We start from the raw sequence: 24,994 nt of genomic DNA, 5'->3' as shown, positions 1-24,994 counted from the left end.
AGGACTTAGATTCATATATATTATGTAGGACTTGGACCTTCTCGAATATAAAATTATTAATAATGTGTATTTTTAATTGCCGATTACTAATATATTTATTATTTATTCAAACAACATCGAAATCTTCAATTTTTTTGTAATTCTGCAGAAGAATTCCAGCTTGCTGCGATGGTCGATCTTTTTATCTTTGTTGATTTAAGCATAGTCATTAAGTTAATTAATTTCCAGAAAAATGTACTACCTACACAGCATAATTTATGTACCATGATTTTTATTTGTCTTCCTAGAATTTTAATATCATATTTATTATTACTTTTCCTGTTATGTTCTTAGCTTTTCAAGTAATTTGTATTTGTTATATATATATATATATATATATATATATATATATATATATATATATATATATATATATATATAGAGAGAGAGAGAGAGAGAGAGAGAGAGAGAAATAAATGAGCAAAATAAAAAACTTAATAACTATTTTGCTAATATAATAATGGTTAAATATATTTTTGTCTCTTCACTCTCGATGAATTTTTGAATTAGTATATTTCAAAACTTTGGACCAATTTATTCTTTCATCATTCGATATACGTAGATTTAATCCTTTTAATAATTTTTTGTTAAATTTATTTGACATTTCAAGTGCGTTTCATAATGGTATTTGATTTAACATTAAAACAAAAATGTGTCAAACAGTATAAACAACTCAACTACAATTTTAAAATACGTACGGAACATCAAATAAACCTAATCAAATTTGATTAAAATGACTAAATTCACATATTTCGAAAGATAAATGATTAAATTGGTTAAAAGTTTCGAAATGAACTAATTCCAAAATTCACTGAAAGTTAAAGGAAAAAAAAAACATATTTAACCTTTATAATCATAATTATTTTATTTCTTAGTTATTGTAAAACAATATTAAAAGACATATAGAAATTAACGGAGAGAGTAATAAAGTAATCTTATTAATCGGAATATTTTAACTAAGAAAACCTTAGAAGTTTCCATTACAATTAAAACCATGAGTTGCAGGCCGAAAAGAATGGCACTTATGTCAGGAAGCATGTTCATTAAAACTCAAGGGGGGAGAAAATAAAAGAAAATTATTAAAATAATTAAGAAGATCGAAAATCTAGTAAAACCTCTATTAAAAAATACGTGGTAAATTTAACCTAGTGTGTGTGATTATATCAGTTGTAAAATATTGATTTACATGGTTAATTATAGATGGAATTGATTATATGAATAAGTTTTACATTTTGACATGTTGAGTAAAATATATATATATTTTTAAAAAAGATTTCTATGACTCTGATGAATCTATTAGGCTTTTTAAAGGAGATTTTTTTATCAGTAAACTTAAAAAAAATGGTATAAAATGATTTTTGTCGTTAATTATATGTTTAAATTAATTTATTATTTGGGGTACCCGAAAATGAGGATTAATAAAAAAAAAGTTAACTTTAAAATTACCCAATGCATTTAACTTATCAACTTTTTATTTTCTATTAATTAAAATATAACGAGTTTCTAAATTCGTTTTAAAATAAAAGTACACTAAATTAAATAACTAACTAAATATAATTTAATTTTGATTATTTCCCATATAAAAATTTAAACGTTATTAATGAATTCAAAACTGTTCTAAGTTTGCCAAACAATTATCATAAAACTGATATAGAGATGAAGTTTGCGTGTATTTTTAAATACTTTGTTAGGATGATTTTTTTCTAAGAAAATAAAATTTAAGTTTAATTAAATCCTATAAAATAGGTTTTGAGTTGAAATTTGTATTTATTTATATATTATTGTTATGAACAATATTATAATGCGTTAATGAGATAAATTTTATTTTATTAAATCAATTTATGAATTCATCTGACCTATTATGTCCTTCCTGGTTCTCAAGATGTTTTCAATATCAGAAAATATAATGAAAATTTCATTTAAAAAATATGATCAAATAATAATATGATAATACTGTATCTATACTTTCTACTTTCAAGAGTCAACTTTACGTATTTTTATGCAAAAACATCCACACGCTTTTCTTTTTTTCTCTTTTTAATCTTAATTACCATAAATCTGTTATACCCAAATTAAACATTATAAATAATAAATTATTTGTTAATTGCGAAGCATCACACCATACAAAAAATAACAAAATAATCTTCACACGTTTTACTAATATCTTGCGTTCAGGTAAAAAACAAGTTAATAAATTAAATTAAATAAAAAATATTAGTAGATTATGAAAGCCCATGATTGAAGGTCGACACGTTCAAGGAAGAGATCTTCAATATAATTAATCAATTCTATTAAATAAATTAGCTTCTTAAGGAATATTCTTCTTCCTCTGTTATTACAAAGTATTAATAATTACATAGTTTTTATTTTATACATTAAAATCTCAGCGAAATGCCCACTCTGACATTTCTTTGAGAATTGGTCTATTTTAAGATACCAAAATCAGTTTAAAGAAATAATTTTACTCAGCATTCAACATATTTCTCTCATTTAAAGAATCAATTTCCTTAATTACATATTTAAGTAGCGTAATTACTTTTAATACATTTTCTGAGTATTTTAATAAATTTCAAACTTTTCCTTTTCTTGACTTTTTTGTAAGCCAAAACTTAAAATCTATGCAAGTTTAATGAGCCTGATTCAACTTTAATTTCAAAATTTGAGGACACAAAAGAAAAATAGAATTTTTAGAAGAACATAAAGGGTAATGGCGCGTAGCAGAGTAACAACGTCCGTGTTGTGTTTGTCTAATGTCCTAGTAGAAAGCGTGTGTCACCGAGTCTAAACCAAAACAAAAAATTGTGTTGCTTAGGTCTTCTCTTCTGTTTTCATTTTTTTCTTTTACCCGTTCTCCTCTTTTGACGGTTATGTCTATTCTCAAAATTTCTTCAAATCTTCAATGGTCAATATTCAAATCCTAACTCCTTCTTCCTAATATGCAACAACACATTAACTTTCTCTCTCTCTATTCAGTTTGAATGCTTCTCTCTTAGAATACTATTTTCTTGGGTCTAACTTTGAACACACTGATTCCTGTGTATGAAACCAAGGACCCCGACCCTGTTCTTATACATATATATCACAACTCACACATGAGACATGACATATATCTCTGTGATTCTCTGTAATATATAACTACACGAGCAAACCCTTTTGAAGATCATTGAATATTCTTTCACCAGAAACCTCAATTCAAATTGCAGAAACAGTTTTGGCTTCTATATTCAGGTTGCTAGAGATGGTGTTGGGATGGAGAAGGAGGAAGGGAAACAGCAAGCACAAAAAAGGTGGGAAACCGATGATGGAGTTGGTGGTTCCGAACTCCTTCAGGTGTCCAATTTCTCTCGACATGATGAAGGATCCTGTGACGCTGTCGACTGGGATAACCTACGACAGGGAGAATGTGGAGAGGTGGTTCGAAGAAGGGAACATCACATGTCCAGTTACCAACCAGGTTGTGAGAAACTTCGACATGATTCCAAACCATTCTCTCAGGATAATGATCCAAGATTGGTGTGTGGAGAATAGGCAACACGGGGTGGAGAGGATTCCAACACCAAGAATACCAATCAGCCCAATTGAGGTTGCTGAGCTTCTGATGCAGGTGAAGAACTCAGCAAGGCGTTTGGACCAATATGGCTGTGTTGAATTGGTGCAGAAAATGAGGAAATGGGGTGGGGAGAGTGAGAGGAACAAGAGGTGCATAGTGGAGAATGGGGCACCTGTGGCATTGGCTTCATCGTTTGATGCATTTGCCAATGACTCAGTGGAGAGAAACGTGGTGGTTCTTGAGGAGATTTTGTCAGCACTGAATTGGATGTTTCCACTTCAACTTGAGGCACACAAGTGCCTGGGATCTCTGGCTTCTCTGAGGTGCATGGTTTGGTTCTTGAAGCACCAAGATCTCTCAGGGAAAGAGAAATCCATTGTGGCATTATCAGAGCTTCTTTCCTTTGGTGATGTGCAGCATGTTGAGGCCTTGTCACAGATTGAAGGGGTGAATGAACTCTTGGTGGAGTTCATCAACAAGAAAATTAGTCCAACCATCACAAAGGCCTCATTGAGGGTGGTTTGGTACTTGGTCTCATCATCATCATCATCTTCAAATTCCAGTGAGAAAATGAAATTTTCATTTGTTGAACTGGGTTTGGTTTCTTCTTTGCTTGAGATTCTCATTGACTCAGACAAGAGCAGGTATGAGAAGGCTTTGGCCATTTTGGATTCTCTATTTACCTCTGAAGAAGGAAGAAACATAGCATGTGGGAATGATCTAACAGTTCCTCTTCTGGTGAAGAAAATTCTGAGAGTTTCACCTTTGAGCACAGACTATTCTGTCTCTGCCCTTTGGAAATTGTGCAAGTTTGGAGAAAAAGATGAAGGAAGAAGCATTGTTGAGGCCCTTCAAGTTGGTGCCTTTCAGAAGCTCTTGCTGGTGTTGCAGGTTGGTTGTGGTGAAGAAACCAAGGAGAAAGCCACAGAACTTCTCAAGTTGATGAACCCTTACAGGGCTGAATTGGAATGCATAGACTCAGATTACAAGAATGTTAAGAGATCATTTTAACTTCATTAGGCTGCTTCTTATTTCTTCATTACAAGTTTTGTCTTTAATCATTATGTGTAACATTTTTTTTTGCCTAAAGATTGCATCTCTACAATCTGTGTCATGGCATGGGATTCCAAGAATCCAAAAGTAGATAGGGAAATACAAATTATTCTTTTTGTATATCACAATAATTGTGAGAATGACATATTTCATTCATATCTTGCTGTGAATTTTGGATTTTTGTTAAATTTTTCAGTGTCATTTCTTCAAAATATTTTAATATAATAGTAAAAAAAATGTAATAGAAAATGATACTGGTATTTTGATATCATTCTTTTTTTTTACAATCATGTGACACTGTCTCTCATAATTGTTTACTTTTTCTTTTTTCTAAAAATATAAAAATTAACTTTTGTTAAGACTATTTTATCTTTATACAAATTGTCAAATGGTCGTCAAACGATGTTAAACAACTTTTTTTCAATAGAAAATCTTTGGCTTCTACTTTGTTCTATCATATTCAACAACTTCACTACATGGTTTCATCAATTAACCAAAAGGAAATATATATCTATTTACACCATTTTTTTTTTCTTGTTCTTCATTTCATTCTTGTACCATTAATAATTATACGCCTTAATTTTGGACATATAATTTAATTATTTCTTTAACTTGAGCTTGAAATGTGTCATTCGAAAAGAAAATGAGTGACAACTTTCTTTTGAAATAACATGTGATTAGGTGGTGATGATAAGGAAGGAACAGTGCCTGAATGAAGAAATTATTGTAAAACTAGAGTAGTAGCTATGGTATATAAAGCTAGAACAAAAGCCAAAACTTTAGGTATTTTTTTTAGGTCATGGTTTAGTTTGAAATCTTTGGTAAGATCATGAGTATGAAATTATTTGATTATGTGGTATGAAATTATTTTAAAATATTTTGAATTGAAGCTTTAGATGTTTTTTCTTCAAAACTTTTTGTTGGCAAATGTTATTCTAAGTTAAGAGTCTCTTCAATTTAAGAGAAAGACATTGTTGAAGTGTGGAATCAAAGCTTTTTGAAGTATGAATTGGAAACTAATTAGGTATTCAATTTGACGAGCTTTGAAGAAAAGAAAAAAGAGTTGTTATAAATTATAATATATATTTTTCTAAGTAACTCTTTTGATCTTTTGAGAAGAGCACAATAAGAGCTTTTCTATATTTAGTTTTTCCTTTTTAAAAAAGTTTTCTACTAATCTTAATTTTTGAGTTAGACATGTTTATATATTAGAGGAAACACAATATACTAATCCTATATAAAAACATTGTGATTATATACTCACAATGTTTTTAGTTTCACGTTTTATTTTCTAGTAAAAAATAATTTTATTAAGATACATTTAAATACCCTTTTAGTCTTAATAAAAATTAGAGAGAGTTAAATAAAAAGACAAATGGTTATTTCGAGTAACACGTATTAGTATCATAATATAATGACACTTTATAAAATTATATTTTTAAAATAAATTTGCTTTATCTATTTTAAGTAAATACTAGAGACCACAGATGTTTATTTAAATTTTAGAGAAATTAATTGAAAAGAAATGTTTTACTAAAACCAAAATCCACATATTGTATAAAAATTTAAAACATTAATTTAAAATTTTATAAGAATGGAATATAAAAAAAAAACTACAAGAAACAATATAAAAAATAACTCATTTTACATAAACTAAAAACATATAAATGTTTGATTATTTTTAAGTAGAAGTTTTACCACTAAACTTCAATTTAATTATAATTGATAATAAAAAAAATTGTTTTGACGAAAAACATTCGCATAAAACTTTATATTCAACTTTAAAGATAAATCATTCCATTTGAAAAGCAATTTAGAATAACAAATTATAAATATAAAACATTACTTCGTTACGAAATCAGTTTTTATGAATATTTATTTCACAGGAGGAAGAATGACAAATAAATTTGTGTTTGACGTAATATTTGAACTCATTAAACCCTTTACAGAAAACACATGGATTTAATATATATATATATATATATATATATATATATATATATATATATATAATTAATTAATGTTTATAGAAATTTCATTTATGAGTATCAATATAAATATAAGTAATATTTAATGTAAAAATAAATATATAAATATTTGTCCCATTTTTATCTCTGTTTTATCACTAATTTATGTGTTACTATGTTTTAAAGTTATGTAAATTGGAGTTTTTTACTATTATTTAATATTAAATAATTTTTTAAATATTGAATTTTTAATAATATTATATTTTATTTAGATTATAAAAATATTTAATAAATTATACCTTTTACCCGAATAAAATATAACACAAACAGAAATTTATTTCCTAATATGGAGAAGGAAAAGTATACATGAAGTTTTATTTAAAATTAGGAATTGGTGTAATTTGAATATTTTGACTTTAGCATCACTCACACGTTATCGATACTAAATAATTTCAAAAAATATTACGAACCTTTACATTTCATCTAGATTGATGGATAATTATTACATGTATTAAAGTCACAATCATTTTGTATTGGTTTTTCAGTCAAAAAACACGTAAACTCATTGTTTAAGCAACTCATGCAACACAAATCTTCTAGTGTTTCTTTTACAGACAACTTTGTATTCAAAGACAAAAGTTAAATTAAATTATGAAGAATGATTCTCTATGGTGAAATTCTCCTCATTAAAAGTAAATATTTTCTTGTAAAATTTCTATAGAAGTTTATAAGAGATGAGTTTTATTTTTTTACATTTTTTTATTGGTTTATTAAATTTCATAAAAATATTTATGTAAAAAATTATAAAATATGAAAAACTATTTTATAATGAGGAAGCAATTGTTGTTGTTAATGGTTAACATTGACCAGAGATGCAAGGGTTTTCCTAATGATGCAGTTATTGCTGCATTTAGTTTTTTTGAATTTCTTTTAATAAGAGGAGTTTGAGTTTGGAATATAATTTCATTTTTATCTGTATTTTAATGCTGTTTTAAAGAATCAGTAAATATGATGTTTTTAATTTTAATAAATGCATTGTTAAAATTTAAAAAATTATACTGTATTTATTTTATTAAATATATAATTTTATCTTATCTGTATAGTTATTTATTACTATAGTTTAAATTATTTCACTAGTAAAATAAACTTTAATTTTATTTTCAAAATAATATTAAAAATACTTAATCAGTTAGTTGCATGCAAGTTTTACTTCTTTAAGAAAACAAGTCTGAAAATAACTATTTCAAAGTAATGAAAATTGAAGAAAAAAAATTATCAGGCTCATTTTGTTTATTTTATTTTTTTACAGTGACTGTATAGCTTTAACAAAGTTGACAAGATTGACAGAAAAAATAAATAAATATTTTGACAACTAAATTTTTGACAATTTTTTTTTACAATTTGAGGTGGAATCTTTTAAGTAATTTTGGAATATAAAAAAAAATGAGAAAATGAGAAATTGGGAAGTCACTAAGAAGATGTCATCTCAGATTGTAAGAAAAAGTCGTCAAAATTTAGTCGTTAAAAAATTATTTTTTAAAAAAATCAAAATTATTTTTTTTCAATGATTAAAACATTTAATCCTTTAATATGTTATCTATCTAACATTCTTTTGTACAACTCAAACCGGTTAGTTTGAGATAACATGTGATAGAACATGTCTGGATCCAAATTCAAAAACTTGCAGTAGGTGTTTGTTTAGTGTGAATAGCACTAAGTTTGAAATGATTTTACCATTTGAAATGCAGTAGGAATGGGAAGATTGAGAATGTGAAGCATGTGATGTAACAGTGGAACTGAACTATCTGGTGTGGTGCAAAATGGGAACATGTCTCTGCATTCACACTCAGAACAGACACAAACACAAACACAAACTATGTGTAACACAAAATTTAAATATGAACGATCAAGTTAACGTTGTAAATTAAACTTAGACAAGTGAGTGTATTAAATATGTTTCGTAGGATGAAAGCTGTGTCCTTGTTGGAGAAAATAAAAGGTGGTTGTGAGTGAATAAAATAAATGTTATGTTACTGCTGAATGAGTTTGCAGGCGTAAGATAAGTCCACAAATGAAAATTTTGCACCGACACGTTTGAAAATTTGGCGTTTAGGTTGTGCAAACACTGCTTAATAAGTCATGGTATGAAATTTCATTTACCAGATTTTCTGGTCTCAACTTTTTCAACCACGCGTGCTTCCTGCCTTTTGATTTTATGAGTTTAATTGACTCAGAACTATTTTCTAGGACTGCAGTTTCGTTCTCAAAATCAGGAGTGAATATGAACTTCAAGCATTCTAGTTTTCATATTCTAGAATGGAATTTCGAACATATTTTAAACCAAAACGTTGAAATCAGAGGAACTAGTTTAAGATTTTTTTAAAACAATATAGTCTTAGTGTTAACATTAATTACTCTGATTGTTTTATATTAGAAACAAATTGGCTGTCATAATCTTTTGCTGTCAGACTCAAAATAATCTCTGTTAAGTCCATTTAAATTTACTTTTTTGACATTCATTATCTATGAAAATTTAGGAGAAACGTTAAATTTGCTGAAAAATGAGAAGTGCAGATCAATAAAAGGATTAAATAAGTTTTCAAACTTTAGCATGTGATTCTTAAATTTTACCAAAAATTAAAAAAAAAATATATAAAGATTCCAAATATAGTGCAATTTGGTTAACCCAGTCCAAGTGTTACTTCTATCACTTAAAGCCATAATCAATCTTACCAAACAAAAACAGAACATCTTTACTTTTACTAAAATAAAGTTTGAGAAGTGGCAAAAACAATTCTCAAAATTTTCCCACCGAAACCAAACACACTCTTAACATTAAAAGAAAAATATTTCCCTGATATAGGCTAAAAAGCATTAAACAACATAGAAGTCAAAAACACATCCCAAACTGCATAATAAAGAAAGATTGGAATTTGAAAATTTAGTACATCATGTTGGCATGTCCATAGACACTACTATTACTAGACTCCACCACTATCCATGACTACAAATATCTACTGGGACTTGTATCTCTTCTCCACTTCCTCCATACTCTCCACATCCTTCTGATACTTGCAAATACGGCTGATAGACCTGTCACCACATACACATGCATTCAATCACTCCATAATTCCATTCCCAAAGAACCATTTAAATGTAAAATTCTTATTTTACCAGTAAAGAAGAATTGATGTGATGCACAGGATTACATTCCTCTGAGCTTTGTATATCTGTGCAACACCACAAAATATGGTCAATGAGTCAAGTCAACAATGTGAAGGTATTTTACTCTGTGAGAGATATTAAGTCTAAGAGTTGTGTAGTTCAAACAATATAGAAAACAAACTTTGGTCCAAGTAAAACAAAACAACATTTTTTCCCCTTAAAAGGTAAAACATGCAAGGGTATCGAACTAAACTTCATCTTCTCACATCACAGTTCACAATCTCACAACCTTTCAAAGTGCTGTTTAAGAAACTTTAAGATGGTATGACAGTAGAGTTTTAGACTGTGCTAGTAAAGTCAATAACAAATAGCATTACGGGGACAGAAGTTATTGCTCACATGGTGATACAGAATCTATACTCATTTAATTTACTTTGCAAATGTCATGGTAAATATATTGCTAATATACCTATACCTCATCTTCTCTATTGCATTTTGAACCGTACTATAATTGCTCATTTTGGTCCCTATGATTACATAAACTTCCTTTAAGTTTTTATATCCTTTAGTCCCTAAACACATACTTAAAAAAGATGTGTACGGACTGAAAGGAAATTTTCTAAGTAAAGGGACTAAAAGGAAAATATTTTTTAACTATAGAAATCAATAAGAAATAAATCTAAATTAAAAATTATGTTATCATATAAAGATGAATCAATATTCAGGTTTTGCTGATTAATGTTCGTATGTGGATTGACCAATGAATCTTTAGTCATCACGTAAACCAATGACCTATTGATCTAATGTTTTAACTAAAGAAGTCTGGGTTTAATAACTATTGATAAGATCCTTAGCATTAATGTTTTAAAAATCAAACCTACTCTTCAAGCTAATATTGCATTAATTTTTTGGTAGAACAAGATAATTCTGATGTTCAAACCAAGTACACAACCAATTTATGGTCGTACCAATTCAATCAACTGGTTTAGTGTAGTTTTAAGACATTACCAAAAATAGCCCTTCAAAGAAAATAATGAAATTTTCAAATCACAAAACTGTTTGATAATTTCATTTTTAGAAAGTACAAACTTTCTAATAAAAATCTTGTCCAACTCAAAATTTGCAAACTTTAATTCATTGATAATTTTTATAATGATAAAGTCTATCATGTAATACTCTAATACCATTGACAGTTTGTTGCAATTGATGACTGTACCAAGGGGTTGGAATAAAAACATTAATTTGGTTTACTTTCATAAACGGTAACGTTTTATCTTAAACATGACTTTGAATGATGAACCAAAAGTGTCATTGAGTGTGCTTTAATATGTTGACACACGTTTTAGTTATCCTTTCAGTCTTATAAGCTGCTTAGACAAAATTGCTCCTATATTTTAATAGTTCATGCAATCACAAAACCCAAATACATTTGAACTTGTTAATAAATATGGCCAGGCAACAGCAACTCAGCTTTAAATAAAAATCATAACAGCCAAATGCTGGAAAAAACTTAGCTTATACATTCAGTTTCTAACCCTAAAATCATCATTTGTAGCATAAACAAAAATGAGTATTTACAATTCACTAGCATAGCAACACAATATTTTGATATTTTACAACTCAGATAAAAAAAGTTCATTCATTTAAAGCAACATACTTCTAAGGTGTAAAGGGGGAACCCCTAAAGCAATCAACAATATTCCGAGAAGAAAATTAATAATGAAGAAAGCATTTTGTCTTGATGAGTGTACACGAAAGTTTAACAAAATAGTAAGTAAATATGTTCGCCATCAGTGCAAAATGGTTGCACAATTAAAACAAATTATAGAAAAATTCTGCAAGAACCTGAGGAATATGCTTTATGTGCTACGGGGGTTAAAAATGGTGATTTAGAAATCAAGATTGTTCAAGAAGGAAAATAATGTCAAGGTTAAGTACACAGTGACAAGACAGTTTCTGGCCCACTAGGCTAGGGAAACACGTGACAGAACAAAAAAATTATATACAGCTAACAAGATAAAGTTGAATAAAAAGATTAAATCACAATGGAAGGACGCAAAGTAAAAACAAGAGTGTAACTTCTTGCATTAGCCACCAACAGCTTAAACCTAAAATGGCATTGTTAAGGTCATTGAAAACTGTGTAACCTAAAGTGTTCAGGCAAAGTGAAGGGCAATAAAAAATGCAGCTGGAGACATTCGGTTATCAAAGGATAGTCCACGGAGAAAAAAACTTCACATAAATAAAGCTAAAACCATGAGAACAATGATATAAAGATGTTGCAAAGAACATGCTGAAAGTTTGGGAGTAAGCCATAATCCAAAAGGACTAGAAATTTTAAATAGAAGAAAAAAAAATGAGATGAAGATTGGAGAGGATAAAAGAAATAGATAAGAAAGTAATGAGGTACAAGGACAAAGTAAAACTGAAAATAATGATAGTAGAATCCATATAGAGGTTTCCAGTTATCCTCAACAATTGATTTTCGACACGTTCTGCTTTTAATTTTGCAACATTCAGACTCGTAAAATCATTTGAAGCGATCGATGATAAGCAGCTGAAAGTCAAATAAATCCTTTAAACTACAATTCAGACTTCGCAAACAATGTAAATCATGGAACAAAACCTTTCATCACCAATAGCTTATAAAGTTATATTTCCATCCAATATTCACTAGATTGCTCTGAATTTGAAACTAATATATCTCAAATTATGAAATGATCCTTGTCGGTATCAACCAAAACAATCACAAGTTTATGTAAAGTATAAAAAACTCAGTGACTACAATTTACAAAGCAAAACATAAACTCCCCAATTAATCAATCTTAACATCCACAAGAAATACTTACAGATTTCTCATATCGATCCCTCTCCGCAGCAGTGCAAACTTCAGAGGTACACATCAACCGATGCTCATTCTTCCAGTATATATCTACAAAACAACCACAGATCCAAAATCACGAAAACCAACACTAGATCCCACACAATTATCCAATGGATCTCCAACGAAACATATAAACTAAGAGCACACAACCAACACTAAAAAAAAAAAACTCATCTAAGCCATTTTCAAGCTCCCAATTATTTTTGTTTCCTATTGGTATTGTCCTTTGAAGACAATCATGTTAGAGGCAGGATTTGACTTAATTTGCAAAAAACCTTCCAAAGAGGATTTCAAATCTTGATTTTTCAAGTTACGAGGGAAGAGACCCTTATGCTAGCTCCAAATCTAACTCTCGACAACACAATCTACCCCAAAGAGAGAAGTGAAAAAGATTCAAAATTTTCACCACCCAAGAAACACCCAAAAGGGTGATCATCTACAAACCCCAAAATAAAGAGCAACTGCAACAATTGGCAACCACCAACCCATGAATCAATAAGTGAAAAATAAAGATTTTGCTACAAACCCAGTTGTTGGAAGATGAAATTAAAGAGACCCATTTGAAGAAAAGAAGGAAAAGCGTACCTAGGAGGTGGAACCCCGCAAAGGGGACGATGAAAAGCGCGGGTTGAAGAATGAGGGAAACGAGAGAAGCCAAACGGTTCCTGAGAAGTTTGGGTGTCGGAAGCGTTAGCACAATGGCCACCGCAGCCTCAGCCGCGACCACGTATGTGAGTATCAACCACTGCAACGCCATGTCTTCTTCTGCTTCACGTGTTCTTTCTTGCTCCTTCCTCTGCAATTTATGTGTTCAGATTGTTTGTTTTCGATACCTTGCTTTTCTTATGGGTTAAGATCGGAATGTATTAATTGCGATTCTGTGGCGGAGTTTCTTATATAAGTTTATTTGTTATAACTTGAATTTTAGATTATAAAATTAAAAAAAATAATAATAATACTATTTATTTTAAGAAATTAGTAACTTAGTAATATTATATATAAATAATAAAGTAGGTTAATTTTATTTTGCCGATAAGAAAAAGTAGGTTAATTTAGTTAAGTAAAAAAAAAAATACGTTACAAATTATATGGTTGAATTCATCCAACGTAACACTTATTAATTAAGTTACCCTAATTTTATTATGATTCTAACTTGTCTCAATTGAGTTGACTTTATTACTTTACATATTAGTTCACTATTCAAGACTTTATATTTTTTTATTACTTTTTAGAAGGATTTTCCTCATGAAACATTTGTAGTCATCAACCAACATTAATATTTAGTAAATCTACATTACTCAGTAAATTATAGGAATTTAAAAAACTAAGGGAGATTATTTTCATCAATTCTATTTTGTATGATTTTGGTGGGTCAAATTCAACCCACAAAGTGAGTTAACTACTTATTATCAATTTGTCATTTTACAACAAATTGTGGGACAATTTAGGTTTGAAGGTAGAAAAATGGAAATAATAAAGAAAGAAGTTGAAAAAATAAGATAAATTTGTAAACAATAAAATGGAATGGTTTGTTGTTTGATAATATAGAAATGTGAAAAAAAAAAGAAGACAAGTATATTTGAATATTTGATTGATTTGGTAAATATATATATATATATATATATATATATATATAGAAAGACGAATAAAAACATGTGAAAAATGCTTATTAATAACAACGCAGAACAGTTATATTTTGATGTAAATGTGAGAAATTGTTATCTCATTCAACACTTATGCTTTATTTTTATTTTTAATTTGATTTGTTTAGATGTTAAAGTATAGTTAATCATATTTTTAAATAGAATTGTAATAATATTTCCAGTTATACTGTTAATTAAAAATACCTTGCAAGGAATCCATCTTTCATATTTTAAAATTCTAATTTAGTTAATGTATATTTATAAATAAATCACGTATTAAATTATTAATTACTCTTTAATTCTAACAGTAAATAAATATTAATAAGGTCACAAGAGTATTTTAAATATAAATGCTAGAAGATATTGCTTTCATTTCATAAGGACTAGGTATTTATCTTGGAACGTAGTTTGAACTAGTGTATAAATTTAGAGTTATCAAATGGGTCAATTATTTAAATTTTTTATCAATCAACTGATTTAATTTTTTTAAAGGTTATAATTTTCTTTTTTGAATAAATATACCATTCTAGTTCCCTTTAAAATAATTTAAAAATAAAATATTACGAAAAACTCTTTAAATCAATTTTAGAAATCTCATAATCAAATTATCTTCGATTAGAAGTCAAATTATTGAACTTAAATCTAAAATTTGGGTGTATTGATTTTATATGAAAAAATATAAATTACGTTTAAAAATAATATTATTTTACTTTTTAAAATAATTATTATTTTATAAAATGGGCTGGAAATACATAATTTATATCACAGATTTTTTATTCATCTTATTATTTTGCATGTTTTTAAAACTAATTATTAGAAATTTTTATATTAAATTATATTTCTCTTAAAAATTTGTTAAAAAAATTATAAGAAAAGACTTTTTTCTATTAATTTTTCTATAAAATTTAATTGGCAGATAATTGTTTTTGTGGGTAATAATTTTTTACAAAATTATAAAATTTGTAAGTATTTTCTACAAAATTTGTTGTGAAAAATGTTTTATACAAAATATTTTGCATAGCAATTTCTTACAAATTTTTTTTCACAATAAAATTTGTAAGTATTTTCTAAAAAAAATGAAAACAAAATTGACCAGAAATATAATTTTTTTTAATAGGACAAAACCCTAAACTTTAACTCCAAAACCGAATCTAATCACAACTATGCATGCTGTGTATAATCTGGATGTATATATAATTCAGATACATATGAAATCACTAGTTAAAAAGAGATAACTATGGTAAGAAATAGATAGGATGATTAATATAGCGATGAAAAAATAACTAATATAGCATGACTTGCACAGTGAAATGAGCTCAATAACAAAAACTATATATAGTATCATATATACCTGTGTTCCAATTTGTTTAGGAAACAATACAATACCCTTTTTCTTCTGCAAACATAATTACAACATGACAAACTTTCATGTGTTTTCAATGTACTTCAAATAATCACGCACATAATAAAGTTTACAATAATTTTATACATAATAGAGACTATGAGAATCTTGGAATAAGAAGAGAGAATGAGCATATATATATATATATATATATATATATATATATATATATATATATATATATATGCATGCAATGTGCAGTTAGTGCATGAAGAAAAGAATGAGAAGAAGAAGAGACGAGGGAGTGAGGGGAATGAAGCCTGGTCCGAGAAACACTCACAATCATTGCCATTGAATGCATGCATGACATGACATGACATGGACACAGCACATCACATACATCATCATCATCTCTCGAGCCAAGGCAACATTCCCCACACCTTCTGCATCATTCTACATATCATACATAGCAGCTACCATGGATTTTCTGCATAATTGTAACTGTGTGAATGAAAGATTCATATTAATGGAGAGAATAGAAGAAGAAGAAGAAGAAGAAGAAGAGAAAAAGGGTATTCATTGCTATCTTGACTTTAGAACTTACTGTGTGGAAGTTGGAAGCTCTCTTTGTCGTTAAGGTTTTCCAACATTGAGTTGCATATTGCTTGCATGCAAGGTTACTGTGCTCTTTCATTTCCACTATTCTCTTATTTTATATTTATCAACCCTTCATTCACAGTTTCTGCCACACTAATTCTATATATATATATATCACTTCACATTCAATATATATAATAGATTTTTACATCAACTATAAGTTAATTGTTTATTTCAATATTTTCATGATATCAAGGTACATGATTCTCACTGTGGAATCATGATCTTAAATATCAGAAATATGAGTAACAGAAATAAAAATGGTGTCAAATATAATCAAAATCAGAAAAAAAAAATCAAAGGGACTTGCAGATAGTAAAACTGTGTTGTAGACATGCTTAATGGGTCCCTTCCTAATGAGATTGTATATAGAAAAAAGAGAAAAGAAATATATATATATATATATATATATATATATATATATATATATATATATATATATAAACCTAAAACGTTTACACGTGCAATAGTTGAGTAGAATAATGTGCTTAATGAGTGCAAGTAATTATTGAATACCTGAATGGTCCAATTTTGCTTTTCTCATTTCCCTATTTTTCTCACCTTTTTCTAAGTATATATGATTATATATCTTCATATTTTAATTTGAAAATGACATAAAAAGAATAAGGGTCTCATGGCATGCCCCATCATTTGTAAAGTTTTGAGAAGATTAATTATTACATTTTTTACATCTCGGTTTTTATTTTAGAATTAAATATGTTTTTGTCCTTTCAGTAAATTTTGAAAATAGTTTATTTTTAAATTTTATACCAATTTAGTTTTTCATATTTAGAAATGCGTGGATTTAATTATTTTTATCAAATTTTGTTAAGTTTATTTGACATTTTAAATGTATTTATGATAATATTTTAGTTAACATTAAAGCAAAAATGTATCAAACGGTGTAAACAATTCAAATATTATCATGAATTGCGTTTGAAATGTGAGATAAACTTAACAAAATTTGGTTAAAAGGACTAGATTCACGCTTTTTTAAAGATGAAAGACTAAATTGGTTGAAAGTTTTGAAGAGGGATTAATTCCAAATTTCACTGAAACTTGAGGGATAAAAACATATTTAACCATTTATTTTAAATGCTTATTTATGTTCTATCCGTACAAATAACATTTATTAAAAAAAAAAAAAACTTTTTGTGTTGTCTTTAAGCAAAAATAATGTCCATGTAGCAAGATTTGCCGTTTTATTTTAATTGGAATTGTGAGAAAAAAAAAATGTATATGAGAAGGGATACTTGATAGTTATTATTGTTGTAACTTTACCTTTAATCTTGGTTCTGCCCCCATACATTATGGTGCATGGACAAACCTAAAGGATAATAAAAGTAATATTCCAACATCAAAATGATGACTATATATGATTATATCTTCAAAAGTAATTTCTCACCCTACCCTCTTACTTAGTTTTCAATAAATTATTGTGGCTTAGAAATTAACTTAATTGCATAATGGTTTTTTGTGAGTATTTTTAATTATTTATATAGTATATACCCATTTGATGTGCAATGAAAATTGATTTGTCAAAATTTCCCAAATTAAAGAAAAAAAAAAAGTTTTTTGTGCTTTGTTTTTCGTGAGAGGAAGCAGTCAAAAGTCAACATGAGCCAAAGCAAATGGGACCCCTTATCAATTGAATAATTTACTTAGTTTATATTTGCATATAAACTACTTTTCAAGATGAATAATGATTTTTAAAGAAAATTCTAATTAAATATTTTACCTCAAAATAAAAAATTATTTCAAACATAAAGTATTTACCATATTGAAAAATGTAAAATGTGAATCTCACCCTATTATATTATTCTTAAACAATTTATAATCAATTTTGGCTAATAGAATAGATTTTACAAATTTTCAAATAGTTTATATTCGATCTTTGTTTTCGCTTTTTCTCTCTTTTGTTATCTTTCTGTATCGTTTGTTCTCTTTTGACCAAAAATACATTTTTTTTATTGATAAACAGCCATTGTTCAATGAAGTAATTTTCAATTCTTTTTTAAATAGTTTTCATATCAACTATTTTTTCAGTAACTGGATACTTTATTCAAACACTTCGATAAACATCTCCTCTAATTTATAATAACTCTAATTTATAAAAATATATAAATACGATTTAATTTTTGCGTTCACATTTTAAAATTTCAATTTTATTTTTTAAAATATAATTATTTATTAAATATTTAAAAATTAATTATTATTTTTATAAATTTTTTTAAATCGTTTATTTTTATTTTTAGTTTCTTTTAAATTTATTAATAATTATTTATTAATTTTTGATATATTTTACTTTATTTTTAATAAATATAATTTTATTTTATATATTTAGAGAATGTATATACATACGTCATGGTAATTGCGTTTGCGCCACTGGGTTGTGAATATATATTTTCTAAATTTGACATGTATGCACTTTCTCTTTTTGTGATCAAATTCTCATGACATTTGAGATTGGGCCAACCCATTTTGAGGCGAGTTCAGAGCTGGAACGCTTCTTACTACACCTCCATAATTTATTTCTGCACTTTTATCGGCCAAGTTAAAAAGATAGGGTAGTTATAAATTAAATTTTTTATTTAAAATTATAAACTTACGTGACAGAGTACAAAATAGCCTAGTTCGTGTTTCTAGGATGTGAATATTAGAAAAAAATGTCTTTAACTAAAATTTATAAAGATATTTTATAATATATGAAGACCATATTAATATCTCATTTGAAGTCGTGATTATGACCAGATAAAAAGGAATGTGATTAAAATAATTAAATATAGAATCATGATGCATGTATAAATTTGATTTTACCAAGAGAAAGAAATAAAAACAAAAATGAAAAATAAAAGGAAAAAAAAGAAAAGAGAAGAAAGAAAGGAGTGAGAATGGAATTGAGATCCCATTAAAAGGAGTTTCCCAATACAATCTTTTGCTTCTTTTTGTAGTAAAAATGAAACTGTGAATGATAAAAAATTTGGTCAACACACTGAAACCGTGGAAAGATTATCGTACATGGCCCACACAATGATCATTCATTCACACCCATTCCAAAGCTATCTCCTCCTTCACACCATCTTGGCTTTTTTGTATTTTGGAGTCTATTTAAACTGTAATTTGTAAAAATGGGTCGGTTGAATTTTTTTTGTAAAATTGGATTAAGTCGTTAGGGCGGAGGACGACATTACAGGTGAAGTCGTCCTCCACCCTACCGGTTTCTTTTTTTTTTCAAAAAGCAAAACCGTATTATGGAAGACCGGTTTCTATTTACGTAAAAAGTGAAGTCATCCTCACACATGACGACTTCACTTTTAATTTTTTTTATATATTTTTTTTAATAGAGAGGGAAAGGTTGATGACAGATCTTTGAAGGCCATGAATGAGAAACTTTTCCATGTGTTAGGACACTTGGTCATGATAAATACAAGCTGGCCCAAGTTTGGAATCCAATATGCCAGAATTGTTGATGTGAGTGCACCGTTGAGGCCAAACTTGAACTGAACAGTTAGAAGCCATGACAGTAAAAGGTGCAGAGAAATTGAAACCGCTGCAAGGTACGCGATGATCTTGTTCTTGCTTTGTGATTGCAAGAACATTTGGCAAGTGAATGAGACAGCAAAAGAAATGCAACGGTAAAAAAATATATAAAAAGAAAATTAAAAGTGAAGTCGTCATGTACGAAGACGACTTCACTTTTTACAGTAAATAGAAACCGGCCTCTTACAACACGGTTTCATTTTTTGAAAAAAAAAAAAAGAAACCGGTAGGGTGGAGGACGACTTCACCTGTAATGTCGTCCTCTGCCCTAACGACTTAACCTAATTTTGCAAAAAAAAAAAAATCTACCGACCCATTTTTACAAATTACAGTTTAAATAGATCCCAAAATATATATAAAAAAAAAAACCCACCATCTTCTTCAAATACACATTTTATTTTCTAATTCACTATAATTTAAATTGTTAGATTCTAATTCTTTAATAAAAAATTTCAAGAATATTTAATATCAACTCTTTCAAGGTAGTCTCATTCTAATATATCTCTTTGGATCCTCTAATATTTGTATTATTAGATTGTTTATTTCTTACATGTTTTTTCATCTTCTAACATATATATATATATATATATATATATATATATATATATATATATATATATATATATATATATATATATATATATATATTCTTAAAATTATTTATTTCCTCAAGGCACAGATTTAAGACTAATTCTAAAAGCAGATTTTAGTTGATAGAAATACATATAAAGGCACTACAATATCACAACTTGTAAGGGAAATTTTTTTTGAAGGGGTTTCATTGCTTCTAATTCTTAGTTTTAATGAGTTTTCTTTATATAATATATTGATTTGTACTTGAGTTGCAACATGCTTTTATATCTATATATTTTTGTTGATAAGAAAAACACAATTGGAAACTGAGAACCAAAATCATATATATAAAAAAATTTAATTGATATAATTCAAACTATGAACACTAAAATCATATAATACAAGGTTCAATTAAGTTTTAGCTTTGTTCTTAAAAGAGGATTTAATATTTCATCATATTATATTTTGGTAAAAAAAGAAAAAAAGAAATCAAAAGATATGTGATAAGTTTTACGGTAAGAAAATTCATGTCTCATTGAGTTTTTTAAGGCATTTATAAAAATGTTTGTTAGTTGTACCTTGGTAGGAACATATGAAGGTTTAGGGTCAAATAATGTTAGTTATTACTTAATTACAAACAAAATGACAATAAATTTCAATATCTTTTGTTCTTTCATGAAAACCCAAATTTTGAATTATATGTAATGATGATTGGTTATCACAATACAATCACACCCCTTTAGAATCAGTATCTCCTATATCATCAAGCAACTGTTTAAGCCCTTTTAACTCACATGTCGTCATAGAACGATATTCAACCTATGTAAGAGAGTGAAAAATTGTTGATTGTTTCTTAATTTTTCAAGATACGTATTGAAGAAGAACTAATATGTATCTTAATCAAAATAATGTGTATAAATATGGTCATCATTATATCCATAAATATATTAAAAATATATATTTTAATAAAACAATAATCATAATAATAATATCTCGATAAGATATATTCATCGTACTTTGTTTGCTAGCGGATTTTGAACAAATTAATCAATAATGTTACTATTAAATTAACATCATTTAAAGTAATGAAACTTGAAATGTGGGATATTTGGTTCCTAAAGTTTAGGTGCAATGGATGAAAAGTAGAAACGTAGATCATATGATTAGCTTGTCTGGACATGATTCTACCCAAAAATGATTTTGTGACATAATTAATTATCATGCTTTTTTTTCCAAAAAGTGAGACCAACAAGATCAAACCTTAATTAAATTGTCGATTTTGTCTGCTAGCTGATTTGGTAGCATAATCAAATGCTATTATCAATTAAGGTGATGCACACTATATTCTTCATCACAAAATCACTAATCTTTTCTCTCTTTTTGTCGTACACGTTTAATATTCACAAAACCCATCACGCTTTATTACTAATAAATTTGAATAAATCTTGGTTTCCACACATTTACTTCAACCGTTTGCTGAATTCAATTTAAGAATCGATTTCCTTATCACTTGAATCAGAAAGTGTTAGTTTTTTTAATTGCTTTTTAAGAACCTAAGTTATTATATTTATGAGTTTTTTATTCTCAATAATATTTTATTGGCATCATTCTGACTTGTTATGCAGAGAGTTTATTCTCAATTCTATTTCGACAAATAATGTGTTGGTTAATTAGTGTTACTCTTATTGTTTGAAACTTTGTTATCAATCGTCATTGATAAAAAGAATATGCACATTATAATAGCACCAATTTTGTGCAAAAGAAATTCATGTTAGAAATTTCATATTAGAAGTTATATGATTAATAAAATTTATATAAGTGGGTAGGACCTAAAATTTTGAATTAAGATAGATTAAAATTATAATTATAATCATTATGATAACTTACAGTATTACATCATTAATAAACGATAAATATATTTAGTTGAAGATACTTCAATGTGCTATTTTAAATATTTTTTAATGTATTTATTTTAAGGATAACAATGTGGAGAGGACTATGAGATTGGACAATGGACCAATAAGAAAAAGTGTACGATGGGTTAAATATTTTAGTTTGCTGAGTTGTTTACACTAGTGCAGTAAGGGCTTTCTGCCCCGGTTGTTTTCCACATTTTGCCTCGGGTCTGGAACCGAGGCATATTGGGGCGAGGCCAAAAGGTACACATTTTGGCCTCGGTTATCACCCGGAGCCATAGATCCAGTTTTATGCCTCGGTTGTTTTGAAACCGGTGCCATATACGTAGCTTACTGCCTCGGGTCTGTTAGGACCGAGGCCATAGATGATATGCATACTCATCATCTCCATCATCCACTGCAGTCACACGAACACACATCTGCACCCAGTTAGTGACACTCTGTTCATTCTTGAAAACGTTTTCAGGATCCACTTTGGTCTTAATGTTCAGAAGCAATCTCTCCCATTTTCCCTCCGTAAGGGCTGGAAACAAACCCCGTTTTTCCCAGCTCGATCATCCTCTTGAATATCCATTCCAACCCGTCTCTTAAAATGGCATTCTCAACATAATCAGATTTTCTTTTCAGAAAACCAACAGAGTTTAGATTTCGATCCAGTAGGGTCTTAGGTTTGTCACTGTTTTTCAAACTCTCATCATCGTTCCACCACAGAACAGAATCAATCCAACTCACCTCGGTACAATTCTCCTTCTTCAACCCAAGAAGCGGAAACTCCTTCTCCAAAATCGACACAACCTCATCAGCCTCTCCCAGAAACAACACGGCTGGTCAATGGAACCTCTAGAGAGTCGGAGTCTCGGACAGGAGCGGTCGTTGTCGCGGCGGCCGGAGGGCTGGTTTCCTTAGTGCTCGCGGGCCCAGTCTCGGTGGCTGGCGTGGTGGCAGCGAGTCGCAGCGTGAATCGTTGACGTAGTCCCCGTGAGAGGGATTAGGGTTTGCGTTGCGTTGTCAGAGGGGTTCTTCCGGCGGTGGTTCTTCTTCTAACGCCAACCAAAGTGGTGGGTCTTCTACCAATCCCTCAGTGCGCGCAGAGGCATAAGTTTTGGTCTCGCTGGAGAATACCAATGAGGTTGTTGTTGTGCCGGATGATGTTTTGGAGAGTGGCGATAAGGGGAAGAGTGAGGAGAGTGTTCATTTTGAACAGGGTGAGGGGTCAGTGTTGTCGCAGAGAGAGATGGAGGAGAGGTAGCGGCGCGAGGAAGAAGTAGAGGGTTCGTGTTTTTTTTTGCCCTAATTAAACTATATGGCCTCGGTTCAATTAATAACCGAGGCATATAACCCTCTTTGGTCCCGGTTCAGTGCCACCCGAGGCCAAAGACATAACAGCTAGTGGCATTTTTGAAATTTCTAGCCACCTTTTTGGCTTCGGGTCTGTTCAACCGAAGCATATAAGGACCTTTTGGCACCGGTTTTTTTTGAACCGAAGCCTATAACCCCTTTTGGCTTCGGGCTTTTCTTGAACCGAGGCATAAAAGTTGCCTGGAATTGCAAAAATGCCACCGCGCCGTTATATGCTTCGGTTCCTTACCAACCGAGACCTATAAGGCGAGGTAAAAATGCAATTTTATACTAGTGTTAGACTCGTCTCCCATAATCTACACCCATATCGATCAATGACGAATTGACCACATTTGACCCACAATCTCAGTTACTTAATTTTTTAAAATTTAGCAACTCTAGTATAACAAATCATGTGTGCTTTTTCTAGGGATCTTGGTCAAATTTTGGTTGAGGCTAACACAACCGAATTTTGACTGGAGCCGATTCGATTGAATACGGTCAAATTTCGGTCGTGATCGACTCAGTTGAATACGGCCAAATTTTGATCGTGACCAACTCATTTGAATTCGACCAAATTTCATCGTAGGTCGTCCCAGCCCAATACATCCAAATTTGGGTCAGGGCCAACTCGACCAAATCACAATCGGGACCGACTTGTCTAGGACCAGCTGAACCAAATTTCGATCGGGACTGACTTTACTAAATTTGGCCGAGTTCGGCCAAATCCAGGAAGAAAGACTTTTGACTTGGGTTCTCAATGTAAGTCTTCAGGTCTGGCTACTCCGGTCCCGGGAGACCCGATGCTTCATCTTCTCTTTGCTTTTGCCATATTTGTTTGTCTTGTCTGTTAGCAAAGGAAACATCAAATAGTATGCTATGTTAGCATGTTGAAAGGAGGGGAAGGAAGAAGTCGGAGAAATTGAAGGTAGGGGAAGCACATGGAATATATAATGGTTTAAGGCATAAAATTGTCCCTTTTCCAAAATTATAGTAAACAATTGTCCTTTAGTAGTTAGGACCACATAAACAGTGACAGAAACAGGAATGAGAAGCAAAGTGATAGGAAGATGAAACCAAAGTGAACAGTTTCGGTTTTGGCTGTTTCGGTTGGGGAGGGAATGAATCACTGACTTTGTAAAAAAGTAGAAAAATAAAAACACACAAAACTCCATCCATTTCAACTGTTGCTTTCATCATTTCTCTTAACCACGTATGCATGCAATTCCCTCTTTCATTTCTTTCCCTTACTTCCAAAAGTGGCAGCATCTCAATCTCACTCACCTCATTATCTTCATCCACCACATCATTTTTTTACACTTTTCTC

At 29.4% G+C, this 24,994-nt stretch overlaps 2 protein-coding genes across 2 annotated transcripts; one reads left to right on the top strand and one right to left on the bottom strand.

The window, feature by feature from the left end:
• The first annotated feature begins 2,892 nt into the window (after nt 1-2,892).
• On the top strand, nt 2,893-4,762 carry LOC114181064 (U-box domain-containing protein 21-like). Its single transcript, XM_028067394.1, has one exon. It carries the CDS (start codon nt 3,278-3,280, stop codon nt 4,598-4,600), a length of 1,323 nt encoding a protein of 440 aa, XP_027923195.1. The 5' UTR covers nt 2,893-3,277; the 3' UTR covers nt 4,601-4,762.
• Nucleotides 4,763-9,348: 4,586 nt separating this feature from the next.
• On the bottom strand, nt 9,349-13,539 carry LOC114180957. Its single transcript, XM_028067255.1, has 4 exons — nt 13,244-13,539; nt 12,624-12,706; nt 9,784-9,839; nt 9,349-9,702 (listed from the first exon to the last, which is right to left on the bottom strand). Exons 1-4 carry the CDS (start codon nt 13,413-13,415, stop codon nt 9,624-9,626), a joined length of 390 nt encoding a protein of 129 aa, XP_027923056.1. The 5' UTR covers nt 13,416-13,539; the 3' UTR covers nt 9,349-9,623.
• Between the last annotated feature and the right edge of the window lie 11,455 nt (nt 13,540-24,994).

Source organism: Vigna unguiculata, chromosome 4 (genome assembly GCF_004118075.2).
Source record: "Vigna unguiculata cultivar IT97K-499-35 chromosome 4, ASM411807v1, whole genome shotgun sequence".
In the NCBI taxonomy this organism is placed as follows: Eukaryota; Viridiplantae; Streptophyta; class Magnoliopsida; order Fabales; family Fabaceae; genus Vigna; species Vigna unguiculata.
This window is presented reverse-complemented; position numbering and strand designations above follow the sequence as displayed.

What these genes read in the sequence shown, in the direction of transcription:
- LOC114181064 (XM_028067394.1), top strand. Translation starts at nt 3,278, where the DNA reads ATGGTGTTGGGATGGAGAAGGAGGAAGGGAAACAGCAAGCACAAAAAA.
- LOC114180957 (XM_028067255.1), bottom strand. Translation starts at nt 13,415, where the DNA reads ATGGCGTTGCAGTGGTTGATACTCACATACGTGGTCGCGGCTGAGGCT. An exon ending in TGCGGGGTTCCACCTCCTAG is followed by an intron (nt 12,707 to 13,243) that starts GTACGCTTTTCC and finishes GTTGTTTTGTAG; the next exon opens with ATATATACTGGAAGAATGAG. An exon ending in GGGATCGATATGAGAAATCT is followed by an intron (nt 9,840 to 12,623) that starts GTAAGTATTTCT and finishes GGTGTTGCACAG; the next exon opens with ATATACAAAGCTCAGAGGAA.